Source organism: Protomyctophum bolini, assembly GCF_963924005.1.
Source record: "Protomyctophum bolini genome assembly, chromosome: 20".
Classification (NCBI taxonomy): domain Eukaryota; kingdom Metazoa; phylum Chordata; class Actinopteri; order Myctophiformes; family Myctophidae; genus Protomyctophum; species Protomyctophum bolini.
In genome coordinates this window covers 15,414,857-15,432,194 of record NC_137881.1, presented here as the reverse complement: position 1 = coordinate 15,432,194, position 17,338 = coordinate 15,414,857, and the positions used below count along the sequence as shown (strand labels likewise).

The 17,338-nt window shown below is 43.3% G+C and overlaps 1 protein-coding gene across 3 annotated transcripts; it reads right to left on the bottom strand.

Annotated features, from left to right (window-relative positions):
* Positions 1-5,372: 5,372 nt before the first annotated feature.
* tnk1 (tyrosine kinase, non-receptor, 1) lies at positions 5,373-16,166 on the bottom strand. Of its 3 annotated transcripts, none has more exons than XM_080791749.1 (14): positions 15,890-16,166; positions 13,072-13,254; positions 12,326-12,396; positions 12,030-12,233; positions 11,709-11,861; positions 10,117-10,394; positions 9,890-10,016; positions 9,102-9,248; positions 8,343-8,437; positions 7,615-8,001; positions 7,256-7,332; positions 6,320-6,828; positions 6,136-6,231; positions 5,373-6,010 (listed from the first exon to the last, which is right to left on the bottom strand). In XM_080791749.1, exons 2-14 carry the CDS (start codon positions 13,232-13,234, stop codon positions 5,852-5,854), a joined length of 2,466 nt encoding a protein of 821 aa, XP_080647875.1. In that variant the 5' UTR covers positions 13,235-13,254; positions 15,890-16,166; the 3' UTR covers positions 5,373-5,851. The 3 variants fall into 3 exon arrangements, with proteins under 3 accessions (XP_080647875.1, XP_080647876.1, XP_080647877.1); XM_080791750.1 differs by having other exon boundaries at positions 7,256-7,329; XM_080791751.1 differs by having other exon boundaries at positions 12,030-12,224.
* Positions 16,167-17,338: the final 1,172 nt, after the last annotated feature.

Here is a 17,338-nt window from a genome sequence, read left to right as displayed (position 1 = left end):
CTTCAGACATGCCAATTATGCATTAATGGTTCCATAAAAAAACTTCACAAGCAGCGCCAAAGGTTTTTCCCTGAAAACATCCCATCACACTATGCGTACGTGCACGCACGTGCACACCCACCCGCCAATGGTAGATATGAGGAGAGACGGGAGCATGATAAGGACATCATTGGATGTTGTAGTTATGCTCTTGTGTCAGGGTTGCACATCTGGTTTGAACTTGATCTCATTCTGATTATTTTCAGCATTTTCCATGGTGCTCTAGTCTAAATGTCCACTCTCATACCTACACACATTTTTAATGGAGTGATTGGGTTAAATTGGTATAGGTTACGGCGTTTCAGTAGATGTATATTAATATATTTATATATATGTAAATTATATAGATAGATAGATAGATAGATAGATAGATAGATAGATAGATAGATAGATAGATAGATAGATAGATAGATTGTATATTATGTTCACTCATTCAGAGATCCAATGCAGATTTGTCTTGTGTTTCATTCTCACTGCTGTTGCTGCTATTACACCATAATGTCCCTCACAGGATTAATGAAGGTTTATCTTATCTTGTCTTATGGTATGGTATGTTATGTTAACGGATCTTACCTTACACAGTGCTTTCAGCCTCTCAAAAGCATGGCCATTTTAGTTGAAACAAAGGATATGATGTACAGTATTAATACTTTTTAATCACTCTCTCCATCTCAGCTGACCTTTTGTCATCAGGACTATGACATATAGAATGCATGTCACACAAAATAGGAATATTTTAAGACTTAAAAGACTGTCCCATTAAAGAAAAAGACAAGCAATAGAATTATGATATTGATGCTGTGTGTGTGGCAATCTGGACAGCCTGATCTCTCGCTTCGCCCAATTTCACCAGTGGATCGCCATCTAGTTGAAATCACACACAAGCCCTCCCTCCCTTATGCACTCAGCACAAAACAAAGGGATTGATGGAGAGGGGAGATAGGGCTGGGAGTCCTCATGCATTCAGACACGTTTTCACTTTTCCTCTTTTCCCGCCCTGTCCTAATTATTTCTATTTTGGGATCAGCTGGACTCACCAAGTATAGAGTTGGTGCTGATAGATCCGCCATGTCTAAATAAACCAAGGCAAGACTGGTGGGTTCTTCCTGGGCTCTGAAAGACACCGCCTGGCAGTATGTCAGCATGGGGAGAAACCAGATAGACATCACTGATTACCTTCATTATGAGAGGTCTGCTCATTAGGAACCTTGTTCTCTGTGTGTGCGTGCAATCCGTGCATGTGCGTGTGTGTGTGTGTGATGTGTGTGTGTGATGTGTGTGTGTGTGTGTGTGTGTGTGTGTGTGTGTGTGTGTGTGTGTGTGTGTGTGCGCGTGCGTGTGGCTGTGTGCGTGTGTGCGTGCGTGGGGTAGACCCATGGGCTATTACTGCCTCTCACACACACACACACACACACACACACACACACACACACACACACACACACACACACACACACACACACACACACACACACACACACACACACACACACACACACAGTATACGAGCTTCCAATTCAGAGTGGGTGCGCAAGCGGAATGACCCGCCCCAGCTTTCGGCACTATAAGTATCCTGCATTGCACAAAGTACCAAATATAGACCCAGCAGGGACTGACACTGTGCCACAATTACTGTCCCACTGGATATAAAATTAAGGAAAAGCACCCTACAAAAAGAACCAGGGGGTTATATATATGGTTATGGAGCTAACGAGCGTGAGGTCCAATGGGAGGCTGTTCCAGAGTCTGGGGGCCCTGATGGCAAAAGGTCCTCGGTCACCAGCCTAGATTTAGGAACATCTAATAAGGTTGAATCAGAGGACCTCAAATAATTCATAGCCTACAGGATACAGGATAAACAAGTGAAATTGGAAGTGAAGGCACCAAGAAATGAGCAGACTTTATTTTACTGGGACACTGAGGCAACCCACCTAAAAAAATGTTTTCTGTTTATTGAAGAGCTGAGACACAGGGAACTCCTTGTTATGAGCAAACATGATAGCAATGAGTACTATCAAAATATAGACAGAGCATACTTACTCCACCTTTTAATATTTTTAAGTCTGCTTTATTTGTGTCGTTAATCTTTTGCAGTTCCAGTCCCAGTTTCTAGAGGTAACAATAACTCTTTTCTTTCTGTACCCAGCCTTTTTGAAAATTTTCTAGCTGGCCTCTGAGCAGCTTATACTGAACAATCAACACCGATGAAGGCCGGAATAAAACAATAATGTAATATAATGTAATATTAAAAAGCAAGTAGGCCTAACCTTGTTTTGTTGTGTGCAATCCTTCTGTCTTTATAATTGCATGGTTAAGTCTTAGGCCTATTTAGGACAAGGATTATCATGCACCTCAAATGATAAAGTACCACCAATCCTGTTGGAGCTCCAGGTGGTTGTCTTTCTCATCTACTGGATAGGCTTTCCTACCTTTATGGATAGTAGCCTACAGTGTAGTTAGAGAATGACAGGAAACAGGAAGAGAGGGAGACGGGGAGTGCCTACAGAAGGCTATAACCAGGCCATCAACCAATCAATCCATCCAGACCAGTGGTTCTCGAACATTTTCATGCCAAGGACCACAAATTGACATTAGCCTGCGGACCCCCATTTGAAAAAGATATGCCAACCAGGGACCGCCATAAGAGAAGAATTATATGGCTCTAGCCGTGATTCTTAACCATTTTAATTTCAAGGACGCCCAGTTTGACATGCATTAGTCTACCATTTAATGGCATTTATTGTAAAATCAATGTCAATTTAACCCTGAGAATGTGAAAATTGAACCAAATGGACCTGAGTTACAGACCCACAAGGGTCCATTTGGTTCCTATTTATAATTTAGATAGGGACCCCCTGGAACTCCCTCAAGGACCCCTGGTCCTTTGAGAACCAATGCTCCAGACATCCTTAACCATTCAGGAGACTAAAATCAGCAGCAGTGCTGCTCTGATCTCGAACCAACACCTACTTTTACATCATGTACTTTTCCAGGAGATAAAGTATGTCAAACAGAGGTAGGGCCAGCATAATCCCCTAAGTATTTTGCTCTTCCAGTCTGTCCACAAACAACTGAACTCTACTATATTTGCTTATGTTCTGACATAGGCAATTAGGCAATAGGCATGTATGCTTATGCCTAATTGCATAAGCATACTTGACACAATATAGCAGCCATTATTTAGTAACCGTCGCCCTCTGGTAGTTAGAACCATGCTCTAGTCAAACCAAAGGTGAACGAAATGACAGAACTTAACTTACTTAAGCCTGGCCCCTAACCTAACATGATGAAAGACATCGGTTTGCAATTAGAAAAGTTGATCCTCCACTCCAATTCTCCACCAGTCAACCCTCAAGTACGGCATCCCATTCCACTGATTGATCAGCAGCGCTTCTTTACTTTACCTCAACCTAAAATCTAGCTCCGCTTGGAACCTCAATATCTGCTACGCTTTAGCTAGATATTGAGGTTCCAAACGGAGCTACCTAAAATCTAAAGTGTCTGCAGTGAAGGTCATGACATTAGGTCTTGTTAGAGGAACCAAATGTGGCACACACACAAACAGCCCTCAACACAAATAATTTTATTGATTAATTGAAATATTTATTAACAGTTTGCAGAATTACAGTACATTTCAAGCACAAACTCAATACAAAGACTGTTAACTGTGAGTGGACGACCCAATTAAGCATTACAAGAAACCTTGTATGAGGGCTCCTGTTAAGGTCTTCAAGGTGTTTTTCTCGACCAGTGAGGAGATCCTGTAAACTAAGGAATCGTGTTCTTTGGTTGACTTTTTTGATGTTGGTGTTCATTTAGGCCTAGGCCTTTAGTGTGATAACATTGTCACCCACTCTAACCAAGAAGCCATAATGACTTAACCAACCACGCCCTCTCCTGGTGAGCATGTGGGAAAACTTGATGAAGACCTGAAGACCTTTAACCTTTTTTCTCAAACATTTTACTTCAACACTGTTGTGTCTCATGGACAAGCAAGCAACAGATGTGTTTCAACCTGGCTACTTCTTAATTTGTTATTACACTCAGGGCTCCATCTTGCGCCACCCTTATCCCTAAACTTATGCAATTTTTGAAAATAATTTTTAAATAGTTCAACTAGCCGATCTACATCTACAAGTTGTGAGCTTGTAGATCAGCTATTTTAACTATTTTAAAAGGTTTTTTTAAATAGTAAAAAATGGCAAATAAGTTTAGGGATAAGGGTTAAGGGGTGGCACAAGATATATAGCCCTCTATGTCGTCATGAAACTGAGGATATATCCATCACACAATCAATGTCCTTTTCACAAGGTTTTATTTACCTCTCACGGACGCATTTAAACCAAACAGGTCTTCCTAAGTAAGACAACATGAACTTCAGGAAGTGAGGTATAAATAGTATATCAAAGTCTAAATGAATACAGATGGCAAACGTCATCAGCTTGAAAGCTAAAGACTCAATATTATTCATAGGGTACCAGGAAAGGACAAATATAATGTGAAAAAATACTAATACAATTCATAAGATCACACAGCCAATTCTTCCTATTGATCCATCAATCTATTTATATAAAACTAGTGACCGTTGTCGTGGCAGCAGAATAATAAGATAAAGAATAATTTGAGAATGTATTTAGATACACATGGAAGCTTGATTCAGAGGCCTGTGCGGAACAGGCAACAATGGTTTCATTTCCCCCCCGTGCTTGAGTGCTACCCTCATTGCGAATGCAGTGAGCACTTACTATGAGACCTAGCAGATCCTGTCTGTCTGTGTGTCAGTCTGTCTGTCTGTCCCGCTATACGTCCAAATATGGAGTGTGTTGCATCAACACAATCACTCAGCTCCATATATGGGCACAAAAGTGTTGCATCAACAAACGAATCACTCAGCTCCATATATGGGCACCAAAAGTGTTGCATCAACAAACGAATCACTCAGCTCCATATATGGGCACAAAAGGGGCCAGGTCCACATATACAGTAACAGCGGGACAGACACACAGACAGACAGACAGACAGACATGATCTGCAGGGTCTCAGCTGCGTTCGCTTCCCGCTGTAAAGTGCAATGAGTGCAAGACTAGAAAAGCTATATACAGTATAAATGCAGTCCCATTGACTTTCCATTAGATAGAATTAAAACTTGAGCTGTAATTTGTACGCTCTGATACTGTGATACTATAGATTGGGGTACCAGAGATCAAAATGGTATCAAATAAGGGTACATGGCCTAATGGACATCCTTGAAATTAAAATGTTTGAGAACCACTGCCCTAATTGACTTGTGTCATGAGCTGTGTGCTTGCAAAGGAATGGAAATGCTTTGAGAGTTCAACTCATCGACAATTTATTGAAGACAATAATCATTACTACAATAATTAACTATTATCATACAATTACAACAATATATACAAATTCATCAATTGATAAACTATTTTTTATAAAAACCAAACAGATATGCAGTAGCTAACACTTCAATATAAATATAAAAACAGCCGTTGGAAAAAAATACTCTTATAAACTCATGTAGTACACGTTAGCGGCAGCGGGTACCACGCACCATGACGTTAGTACCCTTTATCAAAGTACTTTACTTTGAGGCCAGTCTATTATGTCAGTCATGTATGTCTGATGCACCAACTTGGGACAGTTCTGGTATCTCCATAATGGGCAAGAAGGGAGAGACACACAGCGATTCCTGGATTTATACATACCGTAATAATAAGATGCATTTTAAGTTTAGCTTCTTTTCACATCAGCCATCTCCTTTGCTCTGAAGCCTCTTTTTGTTCTTGTTTGTCGACTCGTTTTAAACTCGCCTTTCGGAGCTGATGACTGGCCCAGGCCTGTCGTCCCGTGATATTCGGATGAGGTAGCGGCTGGCCGACTGGAGGTTCCATTGGTACTTGGAGAGGATTCGCATGCAGTCATCTCTGGAACACAAGCTCAAAGAGTACAGCTGCTCCAGCTAAGAGAGGAGGAGGACAAGCAAATGCCAAAAAAAAGTGTGTTACCAAACCCAATTGAAAAACGCAAACAGGGGAGCATGTAAATGTAATGTTATCTTTTGAATTAGTTAAAAGATGGTCGAACCTTTAGCTGTTGTTGAGCTCTCATTGGGTTCCAGTCATTGCGGCGAAGAGCACCATGGGCTTCCTCAATGGTCACCCCATGAACCGCCTCCATGACCTGATGAGGTAGCAGAGAAGCTTGATCATTCACCCTGAAAAGTAAGTACTTGTACTTTAAGTATAGGACAAAATAAATCGGTTCATACCTTCGAGATGAGCACGTCCTTCGTTTGCTGCACTTGAGGTGAATACCTTTCCTTCTCCCTTTCTCGGACTCTCTCCTTCTCTCGATCCCGTCCATCTTTGTTGTCTGGTTGATCATCCAGCTGTGGGGTTGATCGGGCCATGTGAGCCATCTTAGCCAGATTGCTGCCGCTGTTGCCCGGCTGAGGCTGGACCTGGGGCTGCGGCGGTTGGGACTGGGGGACCATCTGTGGAGGAGGAGGCCACGACAAGCCATGGACCGGATGGACCGTGGGCCTGCGATCTCGGGCCATTACCTGAGGCCTGGGGCGCTTGAAGGCAGGGGGCGGAGGCCGCGGAGGGGGCACGATACTGGCCTCGCTGAACCTACGGTGGTCCTGTTGCATTACCATGCTACGGGACACCATCACGTTGGGGGCGGGCCTGCCCGGCACGTCCACTCTGACAACGCCGCCTGGCGGATCGTTACTCCGGGGCCCACTCAGCACGGATTCTAGGCTCCGGGTTATACCTGTACAATGACAAGAGAGAGAGACTCACTTGACCACATGAACCACATGAACCCTAGTCTCTCTGTCGACCCACGGCAACTAAAAAGAGGGTGCCGTTTCTCCTTTATTTGCCGTTGGGTTCTCAGATTGCATGAACCCCTAGCGTCCTCATTCTGGCATCCATGGTAGGTTAACGTTTGGTACAAAACACGGAATGCTATGGAAAATGGTCAGCACTAGAATGTGAAGTATACCCTGAGTCGTAGCCAATGTGCTAAACATGTCAGACCACCAGTTACTTTAAAAGCAGTAGAAAAGTGACAAAAGGACAACATGTAGAACACATGCAACAAGCAGAGCATTGTTGGTGTTTGAATAGCATCAAATGCATCTCGTCCGACAGTACATTGGCATAATCAGTACTCTACAGTATATTGCAGCTCTTACCTGCCATTTTCTGGAGATTGGAGACCTCCTTTTCCCTGCTGGCCACTGTGACCAGAGGAGTCCTCGTGTTTCCACTACTGTGAATGAGGTCAGAATAGTTCCACAGTAAACACACAAGAGTGACTTGACAGAAGATCAAATAATATATGAATTATTAAATTATATTGAGGACCGTATGTGTGACTTCCAAAACGGACAACTTTTACATAATACCAGCTGTATGTCTTCAACCAGAAAGCTTACAAGTAGGTTACGAGTACTGGGTTTATACACTTTGAATTTGCAATCGTATAATTGAGCGCTGCCTGCATTGTCAAAACACCAGAAGAAGCTAACGGATCTGATTAGGTCTCACTGACGTTTCGAGGCGCTCCGGCGTGCCCCAGTTGCGCTCAGGGCGTATGTCTCCATGTCCGGCGTGGTGCAGACTGCCCTTCAGGGGGGCAGAGATGTGGGCTGAGGCAGAAAGAGGCGCTGGGGTGGGGTTGGGGACGTGGTGCAGACTGCCCTTCAGGGGGGCAGAGATGTGGGCTGAGGCAGAGAGAGGCGCTGGGGTGGGGTTGGGGACGTGGTGCAGACTGCCCTTCAGGGGGGCAGAGATGTGGGCTGAGGCAGAGAGAGGCGTTGGAGTGGGGTTGGGGGCAGCACTGCTGGGGGCAGCGATATATGGTGCAGCAAGGCTGGCAGGAAACCAGCCCATTGCCAGAGACCTCTGGTTCTGTCCCTTCCACTCACTCAGCTCCAGCCTGCACAAATAAACAAATCAAGCGCCAAATTAATACAAATACACAAGTGTATATTCAATATTGTAATTTTTGGTCCTCTGGTCTACAGCATGTGACCTCAATCATGCCTACGGTTGCATCACTCCATATCTCAGAGACTCCCTATTGTTTAACCCTTTGAACCCTAGCGTTCATATTCTGTGGCGACCATTCGGGTGAAAAATAACAGTTCTACAAGCTCACAACATGTTGCAGCACAACATGTTGGCCCGTTACTGAGCTAAATATTAGACCGTTGTTTCCATAGGGTTTTCTTATTATTCTTATTCTCTTATTTCTGTATCAGTGTCTCTCACTCTCACCCATGTTCTATGATGGTCACCAGGTCACTGGCCTGCAGTGTAAGTTTCCTGGGTTCTGCAAAGTCTCTCGTTGCTTGCACCTCCATTGGCTGAGCCTGAGGAGATGGACAGAAACAGTAAGGAGTGAGTAAAGTGTGTATATAAAGATTTAGTGAATACAAATACCTACAGGTGTATATACTGTACAGTGTAATGGACAGTGTTGGTGGGCATTATATACGTAACTAATGCTTCTTGTGGGTATTTTTGTTAGTAATAGCAGCAGTAACAAAGTCATAATGGAATAATTTTACAAATAGGTTAATATTATTACTTGTACATTAATGCATTACTTTTAGAAAATGTTTGTATCAAGATTACAATACATTTATGGTCATTAATGACAAATAAGTTAGGGCCATTGTCACTATTTAGACTTCAAAATATGTACCCCAAAAAGAGTGGGCACTGCAGCTTCAGAGTTTGTGTTTCATCATGACATTTTGAAAGGTTATTTATTGAACTGCCATTTTAGGCTGCTAAAATACCAATAACATTATTGTGACAATATTCTAGACTCCCTTGTTCCTTTTACTGTAATATTATGCGTACTCCTATTGCAAATTATAGTACTACCGTCCAATTCACAAGTCACTTTGGCAACAGACTCTGTTACCAGAAAGAAATAATGTTTACAATTCCCCCAAAAACTGTTTAGATCCAGTGAGGGTCATTGCTGAAAGGGACCGGTGCCAGCGTTGTCCCTCCATGTTGACTGACCTCTGCTACCAGTGCAGTGATTTGACTGAAGGTGGGTCTGTCTACAGGGTTGCAGGCCCAGCACTTCCTCATCAAAGCGTACAGTTCCTGAGGGCAGTCTGGAGGTCTTTCAAGCCGTTCGCCCTCTCGCTCCACACGCCACAAGATCTGGGTAAGCAAAAAGGAGAGATTGAGCCAAGAGACAACACCATTGTGAAACAAAACATGCTATAACCCTTAAGTGGTATAGGTGAAGATACAGATCAGTAGACAGTAGACACCACTACAAACAGAGACCACACCACTATTAATAACACAAAAACTGGAGTGTCAAGTATAGATGGCTACTTCTGTGTTCACAACCTACTACTATCTACTTTGCTGGGAAACCTGATGACACTTACTGCTATGGATAACCTAATAATAATACTTAATTTTCAATAGTTTTTAAGGAATAGTCTCATCTTCTGTGACAAAACTCAAACGTATTCATAAATATGTGCCCATGCTATGGTAAAAAGATAAAAGGGGTAGAAAAAACATGGTAGGCCACTATAAAAAAAAAGGTTAACAGAAGGCTGGCCAGTAAAAGGTAAAACGCTTTTATGATTAATCAACTTATAAAGACATTCTTTAATAAATAAGAACAAATTAAGTGCGGAAGAAACGCAATGTTGAAAGCTCCACATGGACTTATTCATTCTTGCTCCGTGTTTGACATGCACAGCATTGCTCTGAATGGAATGGAATGGTTGTTCTAAACATTTAGCCTGATGGTGTGTCATGATTGTATTGCAGCAGCTACGCACCTGTCTGCCAGACAGGCCAAGCCAGGGCTCCTCGCAGAAGGTAAACATCTCCCACAGGGTGACGCCAAACATCCACACGTCGGAGAGGTGGGAGAAGGATCCCACACGTAAGCTCTCTGGGGCACACCTGCATGAGGTATGAGACGAGGCATGTACTGTGTCACAAACGAGACGGTAGATCGAGGCACAGTGCTGTGCTAGCCTATCCTTTTCTCTACAACTCTCACCATGCGAATGGGATCCGTCTGTGTGCACTCATAACATAGTGGTCCGAATCCTGGGTCAGGCCCCTCATCAGGCCAAAGTCACCAATCTTGACCAAGTCTTTGGTTGCCAGCAGCACGTTTCTGGCAGCCAGGTCCCTGTGGATGAATCTCCGCCCCTCGAGGTAAGCCATGCCCGCGGCGATCTGCGTGGCAAAGAGCCAGAGGCGAAGCAGTGGGTAGTCATAGTGTCGAGAGTGCAGGATGTCGTACAGTGAGCCCAACGTGGCCAACTCTGTTACCTAGGGGAAGGAAAGACATTTTATGGTAAATGGACTGCATTTATATAGCACCTTCAAAGAACTTTACACACACACACACACACACACACACGCTGGATTCGACAAATGTATTTATTTTAATGACGTGATGTCCGCTTTATTTTCTATTTGACACTTCGACATACTGCCAGGAGTCCCAGACCTGCACTACCTGCTGAGCCACTGCTGCCCCATTTTATGAATGCCCTTCCAAAATGCTGCCATTTGATGAATAGCCATAGACCATAACATATTGCTTCTACCATCATGAAGTAAAAGTCCCCTCCTGCTGAACTACACAAATCACTTCCCCTTAATGTAACTCAATGTCCACAATCTCCTGCTATGATTCAATAGAGTGAATAAATGGAATTGGTGATGGCGAAAATGGAAGGCTTCCCTCACATAGGGGAAACAAATCAATTACTGAGACAAAGAAAAACTAAACATGGAGTCTAACAATGGCATGGCCTCCCGCTCCCTGTTCAGTCTTTAGCTGTCGATATTAAGTTACGTTGTGTGTGTCATTTGAGGACTAAGCCACACAAATCACAATACGCTGTTCAGTGCCAAAGCTGCACTCTACAGGTTGGCCGATTGTGGGCAGGTCGACTTGTGTGGTGTGGTAACATCTAGTGACCTTTATAAAAAGTATAATTTCTCTGTCACAACCTCTGTCTCGGCTGTTGGTTTAGTTTGTTGGTTCAATTACTGTGTTTTGGTATGCCTTTCCTGTAGCTCCAGACAGTTGGCTCATAACATTAGCTGCCGTTGTCAGTGGCTTGCTTTGCAGCAGTTTGCTGAAGAGGTGCAGAGACTTCGCACAGCGTTTCAGAGTATGGGGTCAGACTCGGGCAACCAATCATGACTAGGTCACGCCAAAGTCACTAAAGCCAACGGCATCGAATATAGGCCAGGCTTCACCTGGCAAAAAGTATCATGACATTTGAATATGGCCAATATGTCATGGATACTAGGGGGTACTAATATTTACTATTCTCTGCCTATGGGGATGCAACTCGAACAGCGTCGACGCTCTGGTGGCCGTCGCAACGCTCGGCACTGCGACTCGCTCGACTAGCGCCTCGCTCGGCGGTGCCACAAGGCCACCAGAGACGGCGCGTCTCAGTCATGCGAAACGCTCCCATAGTTTCACTTCCGCGTTTCCCAACATGTGTGACATTCTGGCTGTTTTCTAAGCTTCTGATCACGAACAGTCTCTTGATTAAGGGGTGATAACATTCGAAGCGGGTGCGACGTTACATACATGCAGATCTGTGTATTGTAAAACATTACCATCTTGAGTGGCTGTGTGAGCACGACACCGTGGAGACGGATGATGTTGGGGTGATCCAGTGACTGCATGGTGGTCACTTCTTGGAGGAAGTCTGTCAGTGTCTCCGTTTGTCTTGATAAACTGCTCCTCAGTAACTTTACCGCTACGGACACCTGAAAAAAGGAAAAGAGAGTATAGATGAGTGGTTGTCAAACATTTTCATGTCAAGTGTTTTTTTTTATAAAATGGATGATTCTGAATAATAAAAATAATATACCGTAGTTGCAACTTGCAGCCCTAAACTGACCATCATCATCAAATATGTATATGAAGTCCCTTACCACTCTCCCTGTACGGGTGTGCCACTCTCCCCGCTTGACCACCCCAAAGGAACCAGAGCCCAGCTTCTCTCCAAGGATCAGCTCACTGTCTTGGATGAGACTCGGTAAAGCTGGGGCTCCGGTTTCCTGGCACTGTCCTGGAGCCACGCCGCTCCCCTGGTCACCCCCCTCTGGACCGCTTCGAACACCGACTACCTGTGCACACTAATGAATGAAATAACTTCGTTCTTATGGAATGATCAAAATGGGAAATCCAACATCTGCCATTCTGAGAACACGTGTGAAAAGTATTGTACCTTGGACATCCAGGAGCGTGGCCGCATGTTTATCTTATAGCGTTTCAGGGCATCCCATAATCTTCTTTGTGCTGGGTGGCATGGACAGAAGAAATGTGAGTTATATATTGAATGCGACATTTTTAGTCTAGTTTTATAGAAACCAGACTGAAAATGAAATCATCACCTGAGCTTTTTATCCTTTATATTCCTAAATCATTCATTGTTATTAACAATTTACTAACTTTACCTACTAACTCACGAAAATGGCAAATTCTAACTACCGGTATTCCATTCTCTGGAACAGTGGTTTTCAACCCTTTTCATATCAAGGCCATAAGGGTCCATTTGGTTTCATTTTACAATCTCAAGAAGATTGAAAGATCTATAAAAAGGTCCATTTGGTTACCAACTCTCCATTTAGCTGGGGACCAACTGGAAGCCTCTCAAGGACCACTGGTGGTCCCCGGACCACTGGTTGAAAACCACTGCTCTAAAACACAAACAAATCTCTATAAGCCTATAAGGGTCACTTTATTCCTGGAATAGACTATCTGTCTTTTGTGCACCTACTGTAATCCTCATGGTAATTACAGCATTGATCAAAGACCTGTGGTTGGGCCTGGGCCGGCATAGCGGTCCAGGCACCATGACTGGTAATCCAGCATGACAGTGTGTTGCGGGTTCGAGTCCTGATCCTGACGAACTTTACTGTGTCTCTCCCACTCCCCCCCCCCCTTTGGTTGACCCCCCTGTGGTTGACTAACCAGGTTTACTGATGCCGATGTGCTCCAGGTCGGCCTCCTTGACGTAGTCGAAGTGTTCGATGCGGGTGATGTTGAGGCCATCCCTGACACGCAGGTAGAACTTCTCCAACTGGACTTCAGCCAGGAGCTTGTGGAGCCACTGAGTGTCCTGGTCCATCACCATGACCAGGCACCACCGCCACTCTGGATTCAAAATGGAAAAGATAACTTTAAAAGCCTATTCATAGTCCAGTTTTTTGTGAAGAGGTGAGTAAAAAAGGGAGAGATGTGTCTTGTGAGCTGTGACCAACGCGGCGTGACGCCATGTTGAAGTTTTCGGTGGTCATCTTATCTCCGTAAACTGGACTATGAATAGGCCTGAAGTCCTGCGTGTTCATTTAACTTTGCGAGTGTGTCTGAATTTGTTACTTTTATTTGTTTACTTTAAGTAAATGTGCTCAGCTATGAAGAAAAAAAACCCTCAGCTGATCAGTAGGCGCACTAGTCGCCAATAGCAGCACTAGTCATGTAAGGATATAAGATTACAATAGAATTAAGCACACTATATATAGCCTCTCCTGCTATCCAGTACAGTATATATATATATATATATATATTAAAATGTGTGTATAAACTATAAACTGTATCCGAGTATTTCACATTGGGTATGCACAGTCAGTCCTGGTACAATAGCAGCAGTCATGTTTGACAGTGTCACTATGTTTACATAGTGATAGTCCTTGTTGTGTCACGTGGAAGCAGAGAATGGCACTTATTGTTGTGATAATGATGTATAATGAGTTTGCATCCTGCTGGAAGGAGGGTGTGTCGTGAAAGTTGAAACTCAAACAGGCACTTCATTTACTTTATGTGCCGATTCAAGTTTATTGTATCCAGGCCCTAAGAATAGCACCATTCACACACTGACTAAAAAAGAGAAATATGGTGGAAAAATACTATTCCCTTTTGATTTTGATACATGGGACAGAATTAAATGATCACTTCACAGATGGGATGCAATAATGGAAAGGGGTGAAAGATGATAGGAAAAACAGGGCATGAAGGAAACAAAGGAACAGATGGCTGCGGGTGAAAACGGTTGGGCAAGGAAAGGGAAAAGTTTGAAGTTGTTCCTCAATGTCCAATGACATACGTTCCTGTATTGAAGCTGTGCAAAGATGCCCTTACTTCAGCCTGTGCTCTTCCATGGAATCCTAGAAGCAGTGTCACAAACGCAGACATGCAAATGCTACCTTGCAACACTCAACAGTACAGGGGTGCTCTACTAGTACCAGTCCAACCTGATCTTTTTCACACGGTAATTATGCAACAGTAGCCTGCCCTATCTACAAACACTTAACACGAGATGCTCAATTGCAACAATACTGAAGAGTCACACTTGCACTAGGGAACATCCGGATGACTCTGATGCCTCTGGCATGATCACGTTCACTGACAGCCCTCTAGTAGGCTAGCCCTCTAGTTACTTCAATATTTTAAGTAATCACACCAACAATAGTCACATCACCTGAGGTTACCCTATAAGACCAGAGTGCAGCGGTAAGAGCAAAAGCCTGTCGTACTACTTCCTCTTGATCACATTAAACGTACATTAAAATAAATATAAAGTAAAGTGTATCAATAGCCATAAATCCTAGCTTGCTTGAAAGTAAAAATGATTCCTGCAGCCTGCAGGTCTTGGAACTGCAATAAAGCAGCTTCCCTCCCTACTGTTATCAGTTGGTTTACAGTGGAGGGCATGACTTTGATGAGAGGCCTTAACATTCCTGTGTCAACTACCCTGGAAACCCCTGGCACTTTTTTTTAGCATATGACTGATTTTATATACTGCGTTATAAGAATTACAGTGTGCCTGCATTGAATGCCTTTCTGTGAGGTGGCATGCTATAAAACATTCACACAAGACAAAGTGCTTGACACTAATAGCTAAAAGTGGATGGAAGGGACTAGCCTGGGCACGAGATGTATTTTTGTTTAAAGAAATTTTACAGAGACAACTCCCAAACACACCCAAATATAATTCACAGTAGGCTATGTGATTTCTAAAAGGCCACTATGCAGCGAAGCAATGTAAACTGCCAAAAGCGGGTAAACAAAGGGGTCAGTTTTGTCATGCACTGCACTGAGATAATCTTCTCCAGGTCAATCTTTAACCAACACAACCACTGAATAATCCTAAATCAACTACAATGTTTGTGGACTGGACTGCTGCTATGTTGAATCTAGTATACATACAAAAGCTTACAGCTACTGGGGTAAGCTTTGATCAGGCATGACTAATAATATAATTAGAAAAGCCTTCAAGTTGATCAACACAACAGCTATTGTAGGCAAACATAGTAACATACCACATAGGGCATAGACATTTGATCATGGTTTAGGGATCTTTGTTTACATTTACATTCCTTTGGCAAGTGAACCTAATATCGAATCAAAATGTAACCATAGGGTTCCCTCGAAAGAACCAACCATGACACATTTCACCACTCAATGGATTGCAGAACAAACAACTAATGTAACTGTATCAGTCTAATCTTTGTCTTCCAAGGGTGTGCCTCTCAAACAAAAACGGCGAGGAATTATTTCGCCAGTAAACGATTGCCATCAACAAAGCATTTTAAATGTACAATTATTTAACCCTAATCCCACAACGACAATAAGGGAATGGGATAGGACATGTCATATAATTGTCTAAGGATTTGAAAGCACGGTGCAATTTCGATCACACGCGATAAATTTAACTTGAAAAAGTAGTTCAATACTGTATCACTGGGTGTCTCAACCAAAGTCCAGTCACAATCGATAAGGATAAAATTACCTTCCGTTAACAGAAATAACCAGTGTTCTGGAGCTTGACAGGCAGTTCCTTAAACATCAGGACAACAGGACATAATCCATAGCCATTAGAGCACCAGCGACTCGATCGTAGGTTTTTTTTCTCTACACAAAATTACAACATGCTGCTGCTGAGTTTAGCGTAATGTAATCCTCATTTTGCGTATAGGAACTACAGTTTTCGGCAATCTTGTAAACGATAGGCTTTATATATTCCCCTTTTGTTTTGGTGAATCACAAAGTAACCCTTTTGAGATCTACCTGTGTGTTTCGGTTTCAGCTGCTCTCTGTCTCCGCCCCTTCCTGCTTCCCACCTGTCCTCCTGTAATCCCTCCCACCCTCCACAACTGTAATTTATTCAAACAGACAAGTTTGCTTGCTTGAATTGAATATTAATATAATTGTTGCTAAGTAGACCTATTGATCACTGATCACAGTAGGCCTATTTTGTCCTTAGTCACCCATCAACTGCTACTGTTTTCATAGTTTTTATTATGTAGAATTATGAAATTGCATATTAGCAGCAACTGTCATGTTAAAATAGTCTAGGCCTACTTTAAGACTATCAACAGGGTATGATTGTCCCTCTTGTCTAGTGACAGAGTGTATTGTGTAGGCCTAAACTACTGTAGGCTACACAACATGCTTGACTTCAGTTGTGGACGAAACTTGCCAGGGGCTAAAGCATGAGCCAAAGAAACTCGAATGACGCTCCCACTCTCCACCAGGCCTGCTGCTGTCAAACTAGTCTGTCAGGATTTTTGCCTCTCACTTGGGCTGCAATTTGTAAATGTAAATACAGCAGTACAGTGGAGCCCGCCTCCTTGCACCTTGCACTTCCTGGTACAGTAGGCAAATTGAGAAACTCCTCTCTCTGGATTTCTCAACAGAGCGAATGTTCATTCAAACTGTTACTGACATAAACTATTATAAAATATTGATCCCTGGAGGGAAAAGCTGATGTCACAGGGATAGGTACAGAATCAAGAACCAAACCAAAGATAATAAAAATAAAATAAAACCACACCCGTGTGAAGTGAGTGGTGCAACTCCGTGTGGGGGTCCCCGGAAGTTCCAGACCCACAGGACCACAGCCAGGGTGCCGGCCCGATTCCGGCGAGCCGCCCCACATCCAAAACGGTAGAGAAATGACAGAGTTACCGTGTGGGGGTCCCTCTACTGTACCCTTTACTATACTGTACTGTACTGGCACACCCGAAATCATCATATATACAGTAAATATGTGTGTGTGTGTGTGTGTGTGTTAGGTTGTGTACAGGTGGTGTAGCCCCCACCTTCACTTAATGTGGCCCTCTGGTTAATATCGGAATACTGATATATTATTGTTTTCAGCTGTTAAGGTGGTTGCACACTGGGCGCGTTTTCAGAAAACCGATGGAGAAACGCAGCTAAAAATATTAAAAACGCGCTC

What these genes read in the sequence shown, in the direction of transcription:
- tnk1 (XM_080791749.1), bottom strand. Translation starts at nt 13,234, where the DNA reads ATGGTGATGGACCAGGACACTCAGTGGCTCCACAAGCTCCTGGCTGAA. An exon ending in ACGCCGGAGCGCCTCGAAAC is followed by an intron (nt 7,333 to 7,614) that starts GTCAGTGAGACC and finishes CCTCATTCACAG; the next exon opens with TAGTGGAAACACGAGGACTC. An exon ending in CAATCTCCAGAAAATGGCAG is followed by an intron (nt 6,829 to 7,255) that starts GTAAGAGCTGCA and finishes GTCATTGTACAG; the next exon opens with GTATAACCCGGAGCCTAGAA.